Raw genomic sequence first — 10000 nt, 5'->3', positions numbered from 1 at the left:
TACACACACACTGACACACATGCAGACACAAACACACTGACACACGCACAGACACACACACACACACACACACACTGACACACTGACATAAACACTGACACACGCACAGACACACACACACACTGAAACACACAGACACACGCACACTGACACACGCAGAGACACCCACACACACTGACACATACACACACAGACACACGCACACTGACACCTGCAGAGACACCCACACACACTGACACACACACGCACAGACACACGCATAAACACACTCACTGACACACACCCACTGACACACACACACACATGCACAGACGCGCACAGACACACGCACGCACAGACACACACAGACACACACCCACTGACACACACGCACAGACACACACACACACTGACACACACGCACATACACACACACACACTGACACACACAGACACACACACATGCACAGACACACACACTGACACACACACACACTGACTGACACACACACACACAGACACACACGCACAGACACACACACACTGACTGACACACACACCCACACAAACACACACTGACACACACGCACAGACACACACACACTGACACACACGCACAGTCACACACACACACACACTGCCACACACTGACACACATGCACAGACAGACGCACTGACACACGCACAGACACACACATACACACACACACTGACACACACACACACAATGACACACGCAGAGACACCCACACAAACACACACTGACACACACGCACAGACAGACGCACAGACAGACGCACATGCACACACACACTCACTGACACACACCCACTGACACACGCAGACACACACACACTGACTGACACACATACACAGACTGACACACACACACACACACACAGACAGACATACGCACAGACACACACTGACACACACACGCACACTGACACACACACACATTGACACACACACACTGACACATACACTGACACACGCACAGACACACACACTGACTGACACACACACATGCACAGACACACACACACTGACTGACACACACACACAGACACACACATACACACACATACACAAACACACACACTGACACACACACACTGACACACATGCACAGACACACACACACACACTGACTGACACACACACAAACACACACACACATTGACACACACACACTGACATACATTGACACACGCACTGACACACTGACTGACACACACACACATACACAGACACACACACACTGACTGACACACACACACACACTGACACACACACACACAGACACACACATACCCTGACGCATGCACAAACACACACACACTGACACACATGCACAGACACACACACACTGACTGACACACACACACTGACACACAATGACACAGACACACACATACACTGACACACACACAGACACACACACACGCACAGACACACACACACATGCAGACACACACACGCACTGACTGACACAAACACTGACACACACACACTGACTGACACACACACCGACACACGCACAGACACACACACACTGACACACACACACACACACTGACACACACACACACACACACACACTGACACACACAGACACACACACATACACACTGACACATGCACAGGCACAGACACACACACACACACTGACACACACGCAGACACACACACACACTGACATACATACACTGACACACACAGTGCATGTCTGTGTGTGTGTGTGTGTCTGACATGCAAAGACACACACATACAAACACACACTGACTCACAGGCACACAGACACACACATGCACACACACTGACACACACACACTAACACTCACACATTCTGACACACACAGACACACTGACACACTCACACACACACATACACTCACACACACTCTGTGCCTCTCTAGACAGACTTACACTCTTCACTTCTGTCTGGGATCAGATCCATTGCAGTTCTCCTTTAACCATAAATATAAAAATAGCCAGAACTAATAAACAAACTGCACATAAAAGTTTTCTGTGTTTCAGTTGTAGACCGGCAGGTGGTTCTCCGCACCACTAAGGTTCGAACAGCCCTGAAGAAGGATGGCAGCTGGATTCGCCGCAGCATTGACCAACAGGAAGACACGCAACCACAGTAACCCCACAAAAACACATATAACCTTAAATAACATCGCACAGCATCATAAAACTTCACGTTGTTATAGTCGTACAGTCTCATTTAACCACAAACACAGATAACATCACACAACAACACACAACATTATATGATCTTATATAACAATACACGACATATGATGTTATATAACAACACACAACTTCATATGACCTTATATAACAACACACAACTTCATATGAGCTCATATACCAATGCACAAAATCATTTGACCTTATATAACAATGTACAACCCCAATTCCAAAAAAGTTGGGACATTGTGTTAAGTGTAAATATGTGTAAATAAAACCAGAACACAATGATTTGGGCATCACAGACCAATATTTCATTCACAATAGAACATAGAACACAGATCAGATGTTGAAAGTGTGATATTTTACCATTTCGTGAAAACCAGGTTTCAACCTTTACGTTTCAGTACTGATGTTGCCATATCAGTCAATATTTGACTGAGAGGAATTTCTTTTGGTGCTGCTCAAACAAACACAACACAACCCACAAGCAATATAGACTCCTACCCAAAACATATTCAATCTCAATAAAGTAACAAATATTGATATAAAATAATCCAGGTTAAGACTGTGGAGTGGAGTTCCAAGGTGTAATTGCAGAAGTGTCAGTACTGAGATGTACAACATACAAGATGCTTCGAAACCTTTTGCCAGATGGAAGCTTTTGAAAAAGGTACTCTGCTGGGTCTGAACTGTCTTTATAGATTTTAATGCTTTCTTTTCCATCATTTAGGCATATACAGAAGCGACAGATAGAAGTTCACAAACAATGATTTTGGAGGCAGAATGCATCACTTTCTCTAGCTGCTCTCTCATATGCCATAGTACCACCATACCAGACACCTATAGAGAATGTGAACACTTTCCACTGTAGCTCTATACAAGCATATCGTTCAGTCTCTAGTCACACTAAATGTCTTAAGCTGTCTGTATAATACTGTTATACACTTCATATTAACACATCTTAAAGTTGGGACAGGGGCAACAAAAGGCTGGAAAAGTAAGTGGTACAAATAAAAAAATAGTAGTAACTATTTGTAACTAACTCTCATGACTGAGTATGAAAGATCATTTTAGAGAGGCTGAGTCTCTCAGAAGCAGGAATGGGCAGAGGTTCAATAATCTATGAAAAATAACGTCTAAAATAGTGGAACAATTTCAGAAAAAATGTTCCTCAATCTAAAATTGATATCCCTCCATTTACAGTACATAATCATCAACAGATTTAGAGAATCTGGAAAAATCCCTTTAAGCAAGGAACCAGGCCGATGGTCAGTATTGGACACTCATGATCTTAAGGCCCTCAGCTGGCACTGCTTTAAAAACAGGCCTAATTCTGTACTGGAAATCACTGCATGGTCTATGAACACAGTTCATCACTGCATCCACAAATGCAAGTTGAAGCTATATCATGCAGAGAAGAAGCAAAATGTCAACACGATCCAGAAATTCTGCCACCTTCTCTGGGCCAAAGCTCATTCAAAATGGACTGAGATGAAATGGGAAACTGTTCTCTGGTCAAACGAATGAAAATGTGAAATTCTTTTTGAAAACCATGGATATGTGGACTGTGTCCTGCAGACGTGAGGAGACTGACTGTTCAGCTTGTTATCAGTCCACAGTTCAAAGCCTTCATCTCTGATGGTCTGGGGCTGTATTAGTGCCTATAGTGCGGGCAGCTTGCACATCTGGAAAGATGCAAGATGTCTATCAATGCTTAACAGTATATGAAGGTTTTAGAACAACATATGCTGCCATCCAGACAGTGTGACTTTCTGGGAAGGCCTTCATATTTCAGCAGGATAATAAACCAAATATTGCATCCATCACAGCAGCTTGGCATCACAGAAGAAGAGTCTGGGTGCTAAACTGACCTGCCTGCAGTCCAGACCTTTCACCAATGTGTTGCTTCCATCAAGTTCTAAATGAGTTAATGTTTTTCATGAAATGGTAAAATGTCTCACGTTCAACATCTGATTTGTGTTCTATGTTCAGTTGTGAACAAAATATTGGTCTGTGTGATTTGCACATCATTGCATTCTGCTTTTACTTACACTTATTTACATTTTACACAGGGTCCCAACTTTTTTGAAATTAAGGTTGTACAACATATAATCTCATATAACAATGAACATCATTTAAGCCTAAATATCCACATTAAACATGTTATTCCTGTCCAAACACACAAATAATTTTAGAGAAGAAGGAAATTTCAATTTCTTGCAGAGAAACAGGTTCTTCTATTTTTGCAAGCTTGACATAACAGTAGCAGAACCCTTTCAAAAAGATTCTATAAGATCATGTACAGTACATTCTTCATCAACCTGAAGAGCAATTTTATAATGCAAAGAACCCTTTAATCATGCCAAGTCTTCATGATTCTATGTAGAACCATTTTCTTCACTAAAGAACCCATTATGGACCATCGTTTTTGCAGTGTACTGCATGTGGTCAGCTCATAACTACATAGAAACACCTCAAATAAACAAAAATAAACAAATCTGACCTCATATAATATAAACACACTCTCTCACTGTCTCTCTCTCTGCCCCACCCCACCAAGCGCCTCACCCTACAAACCTACTCACTCAAGCCCCACCCCCAAGAAACCTTCTCAGCTGAGCACCTCCCCTCCAAAGCCTGAGACTACTCAGTCAAGCCCCGCCCACCAGAAACCTGCTCAGCCAACCATCTCCCCTCCAAAGCCTGAACCTACTCAGTCAAGCCCCACCCCCGAGAAACCTGCTCAGCTGACCGCCTCCCCTCCAACACCTGAGCCTACTCAATCAAGCCCCACCACCCAGAAACCTGCTCAGCCAACCATCTCCCCTCCAAAGCCTGAACCTACTCAGTCAAGTCCCGCCCCTGAGAAACTTGCTCAGCCAAGCACCCCACCTCCAAAGCCTGAACCTACTCAGTCAAGCCCCACCCCCCAGATGCCCACCTCTCTCCAGGACACGCCCACCTCTTCAGAGTCTAAAGGAAGACCTGGCCGCTCCTATGTGCTCTCAGCGCTAAGGAAGTTTGAGTAAGTGTTAAACTCTGAGTAGGAAGAGAGTAAATATGAAATTATGGGACAATAGAAGGTGATGGTCTGGGATTCATGGAGCATTTTAACTTTTCATTTACACTAAAAACTGAACTGAGGGTCAATATTCAGATAATAACCTGAATGTTTCAGAGGCATTAATGTTCTAGATGTAGCCATATTTTGAAGCTAGTTAGCTAAAGCCAGCATCCACTCTATTAGACACTCCTGCCTTGTCGGTCCACCTTGTAGATGTACAGTCAGAGATGACAGCTCATCTGCTGCTGCACAGTTGGTCATCCTCTAGTCCTTCATCAGTGGTCACAGGACGCTGCCCACAGGACGCTGTTGGCTGGATATTTTTGGTTGGTGGACTATTCTCAGTCCAGCAGTGACACTGAGGTGTTTAAAAACTCCAGCAGCACTGCTGTGTCTGATCCACTCATACCAGCACAACACACACTAACACACCATGACTACATCAGTGTTACTGCAGTGCTAAGAATGACCCACCACCCAAATAGTACCTGCTCTGTGAGGGTCCATGGGGGTCCTGACCACTGAAAAACAGGGTAACGGAGTATCAGAGAAACAGATGGACTACAGTCTGTAACTTTAGAACTACAGAGAGAATCTATACAGTCAGTGGAGCTGATAAAGTGGACAGTAAATGTAAAATAAAGAGGTGGATGTAATGAATTTTATTATCACTCAACAATCTCAGATCAACTATCCAAACTAGGCAAAAACTGCATGTATTGTAAATTCTGTTCTTCTTTTCTTCCGAAAGACATGCTCAGTTTGTTTACCTGTTGAATTTTCTAACAATTAAACACTATGAGGCAACTGTGTTCATGCCCCCTGGAGCCTCCTACTGATACAGCTACTGTATCAGTCATCATGAAGACCTGCTTGGTCTGAAATGTTATGGCACCTTTTCCACGGCGCCTTTATCACCGCGTCTCTCCTACATTAAAAATATATAATCAGCAATATATAACACACACATACAGAACACACACACACACACACATCATGGTGTAGAATGTGGGAGTTCAGGGGTTGTCATGGTTCATAGCACTGCTGTAGACATTTTACACAAACACCTGCTCCCTGCTGAGCACTGTATCCCTCAGATACTGACCATTTTTTAGGGGGAAAATGAAAACTGTTACACTGAAAGCGGCTGCAGCAGCAACTTTACAGCACCAACTGTATGTTATTGTTAGTCAGGACACAGAAGTTATTTTACTCTGTATGACTCTGTATCGCATTTTCACTGCTTACCATCACGTGACAGACCACTGAAACTGATGAGGCTGTTTCTATTCAAACACTTGAGTGAGCTCTACTCGGTTTACTCATCATCATGTTTTTTGTCATTGCGTTAGCAGAAGCAGTGCTACCTGTAATGAGTACATCCAGCAGGAAAAATGCAGAAATGTGAAAAGAGCCTATTCCTGTTCATTCTGTACGGGTAGTGTTGAATGTGGTTGTGTGTGTTTCAGGCCTGAGGCCAGATCCAACACTGCAGTTAAGTCACCTGTGAAAGCACCTGCAGTAGAAATAACTGCAGTTATGACACCCATAATAGAAACACCTGCAATCAAGGCACCTCCTGTAGAATCCTCAACACCAGAAACACCAGCCATACAAAAACCTGCAGTGAAATCACCTGAAGTAAAAACTCCACCAGTAAAAGCTCCTGCAACAGGTACAATTTCAATTACGACTCCTATAGTAGAAACACCTGTAGCAAAGGTGCCTGTGGTAGAAACACTTGCAGCAAAGACACCTGTGGTAGAAACTCCTACAGCAAAGGCACTAACTCTCATGCTGTGCTGTGTGTGTGCTGCATGTGAGTGCAGTGTGTGTTGTGAGGTGTAGTATGGTGTGTGTGTAGTGCGCTGTGTGTGGTGTGGTGCATTGTGTGTTGTGAAGTGCAGTGTGTGTTGTGCGGTGTGTTGTGTTGTAGTGTGTGTTGTAGTGTGGTTTGTTTCGTTTAATATTTAGTGTTTTTAGTTTAGTGTTGTGGTGAGGGTTAGTGTTTTGTTTTAGTGTTTTAGTTTAGTGTTGTGCACTGTATGTTGTTTGGGCAATGTGGTGCAGTGTGTGTTGTGAGGTGTAGTGTGGTGCGTGTAGTGTGCTGTGTGTGGTGTGTTGTGAAGTGCGGTGTGTGTTGTGCGGTGTGTAGTGGTGCAGTGCGCTGTATGTGTGCTGTGTGAGCCGTGTGTGTACTGCGCTGTGTGTGGTGTGTTGTGAAGTGCAGTGTGTGTTGCGGGGTGTGTTGTGGTGCAGTGTGTGTTGTAGTGTGGTGTGTTGTGTGGTGCAGTGCGCTGTATGTGCCACGTGTGTGCCGTGTGTGTTGTGAAGTGCAGTGTTTGTTGTGCAGTGTGCTGTGGTGTAGTGTGTGTTGTAGTGTGGTGTGTTTCGTTTAGTATTTTAGTGTTTTTAGTCTAGGTGTTAGATAGTAGATGAACAGAGTTATGATTGTGTAGGGGCTGTATTTTAGTGTTTGATGAGTTTTAGGGAGTATGGTTTAGTGTCTACGAGTTTTAGGGAGTATGGTTTAGTGTCTACGAGTTTTAGGGAGTATGGTTTAGTGTCTACGAGTTTTAGGGAGTATGGTTTAGTGTCATACTCCTGCAGCAAAGGCACCTGTGGTAGAAACTCATGCAGCAAAGTAACCTGTGGTGGAAACACCTGCAGCAAAGTAACCTGTGGTGGAAACTCCTGCAGCAAAGGCACCTGTGGTGGAAACTCCTGCAGCAAAGGCACCTGTGGTGGAAACACCAGCAGCAAAGGCACCTGTGGTGGAAACTCTTGCAGCAAAGGCACCTGTGGTAGAAACCCCTGCAGCAAAGGCACCTGTAGTAGAAACCCCTGCAGCAAAGGCACCTGTAGTAGAAACTCCTGCAGCAAAGTCACCTGTGGTAGAAACTCCTGCAGCAAAGGCACCTGTGGTGGAAACTCCTGCAGCAAAGGCACCTGTGGTAGAAACTCCTGCAGCAAAGGCACCTGTGGGAGAAACCCCTTCAACAAAGACACCTGTGGTAGAAACTCCTGCAGCAAAGGCACCAGTGGCAGAAACTCCTGCAGCAAAGGCACCAGTGGCAGAAACTCCTGCAGCAAAGTCACCTGTGGTGGAAACTCCTGCAGCAAAGGCACCAGTGGTAAAAACCCCTTCAACAAAGGCACCTGTGGTAGAAACACCTGCAGCAAAGACACCTGTGGTAGAAACACCTACAGCAAAGGCACATGTGATAGAAACCCCTGTGGCAAAGGCACCTGTGGTAGAAACATCTGCAGCAAAGGCATTTGTTGCAGAAGCACCTATGGCAAAGGCACCTGTGGCAGAGATACTTCCGGCAAAGGCACCTGTGGCAAATGCACCTGTGGTGGAAACTCCTGCAGCAAATGTACCTGTTGCAGAAGCACCTGTGTCGAAGGCACCTGTGGTAGAAACACCTGTGTCAAAGGCACCTGTGGTAGAAACATCTGCAGCAAGGGCACCTGTGGCAGATGCACCTGTGGCAAAGGCACCTGTGGTAGAAACATCTGCAGCAAAGGTATTTGTTGCAGAAGCACCTATGGCAAAGGCACCTGTGGCAGAGATACTTCCGGCAAAGGCACCTGTGGCAAAGGCACCTGTGGTAGAAATACCTCCGGCAAAGGCATCTGTAGTAGAAATAACTTCAGTAAAGGCACCTGAAGTAAAAGTAAAGGAACATGTCATAGAAACACCTGCTGTTAAAGGCAAACAACCTGCAGTAGAATTGTCCACACAAGTGAGTGAACCTGCTTCCCAGCCTTCAGCATCAGAACCAAGAGAAGAACTGCAGTCTAAATCAGGACCAGCTGTTGCAGCACAAAACCAAGCAGAGGGCGTCAGCAAACCTCAAACTACGTGAGTCTCATTTGTGTGTGTGTGTGTGTGTGTGTGTGTATGTATGTATATATATATATATATATATATATATATATATATATATATATATATATATATATATATATATATATATAGTAATTATCATATAAATATACAGGGAGATTCACACAAAAGAGGCCCTGAACGTTCTGATGAAGCAAGCTGAACCAAAACAAGCACTTAATTATTACCTTTAGTATTATTTTATTATTACTCTTCTTTATCACCCTTCTTTATTACTCTTCCCCTCCCATCAACTCCCCACCGAGGGGCAGTAGTAGGGGTTCGGTGCGTTGTGGATCGGGCAGTGTCCGAAGGCGTGGGCCTTGGCGTTCTGATCCTCGGGTTGCTGAAACTGGCTTTTGGAACTTGGAACGTTACCTCACTGGCAGGGAAGGAGCCTGAGTTGGTGCGCGAGGTTGAAAGATACCGGCTAGATATAGTCGGGCTCACCTCAACACACAGCTTGGGCTCTGGGTCCAATCTCCTTGAGAGGGGCTGTACTTTATTTTTTTCTGGAGTTGCCCATGGTGAGAGGTGGCGGGCAGGTGTGGGCATTCTCATAGCCCCTCGACTCTGTGCCTGTATGTTGGGGTTTTCTCCGGTGGACGAGAGGGTAGCTTCCCTACGCCTTCGGGTTGGGGAACGGGTCCTGACTGTTGTCTGTGCTTATGCACCGAACAGTGTGTGATTGGGAGGAATGGCCTCTCTGATCTGAACCTGAGTGGTGTTCAGTTTTTGGACTTCTGTGCAAACCACAGTTTGTCCATGTTTGAACACAAGGATGTCCATAAGTACACATGGCACCAGGACACCCTAGGCTGCAGTTCAATGATTGACTTTGTAGTCGTGTCATCGGACTTGCG

The 10000-nt window shown here is 44.9% G+C and overlaps 1 protein-coding gene across 2 annotated transcripts in view; it reads left to right on the top strand.

Annotated features, from left to right (window-relative positions):
• The window catches only part of si:dkey-125i10.3 (proline-rich extensin-like protein EPR1), an 18406-nt gene that overhangs the window by 3180 nt on the left and 5226 nt on the right, over positions 1-10000 (top strand). For both annotated transcript variants that reach the window (XM_037533476.1, XM_037533475.1), the window contains exons 3-6: positions 2020-2128; positions 4742-5206; positions 6715-6920; positions 7946-9113. In XM_037533476.1, the coding sequence (XP_037389373.1) occupies positions 2020-2128; positions 4742-5206; positions 6715-6920; positions 7946-9113 (1948 nt within the window). The remainder of the gene's footprint in view (positions 1-2019; positions 2129-4741; positions 5207-6714; positions 6921-7945; positions 9114-10000) is intronic.

Source organism: Pygocentrus nattereri, chromosome 23, assembly GCF_015220715.1.
Source record: "Pygocentrus nattereri isolate fPygNat1 chromosome 23, fPygNat1.pri, whole genome shotgun sequence".
NCBI classification, from domain to species: Eukaryota; Metazoa; Chordata; class Actinopteri; order Characiformes; family Serrasalmidae; genus Pygocentrus; species Pygocentrus nattereri.
This window is presented reverse-complemented; position numbering and strand designations above follow the sequence as displayed.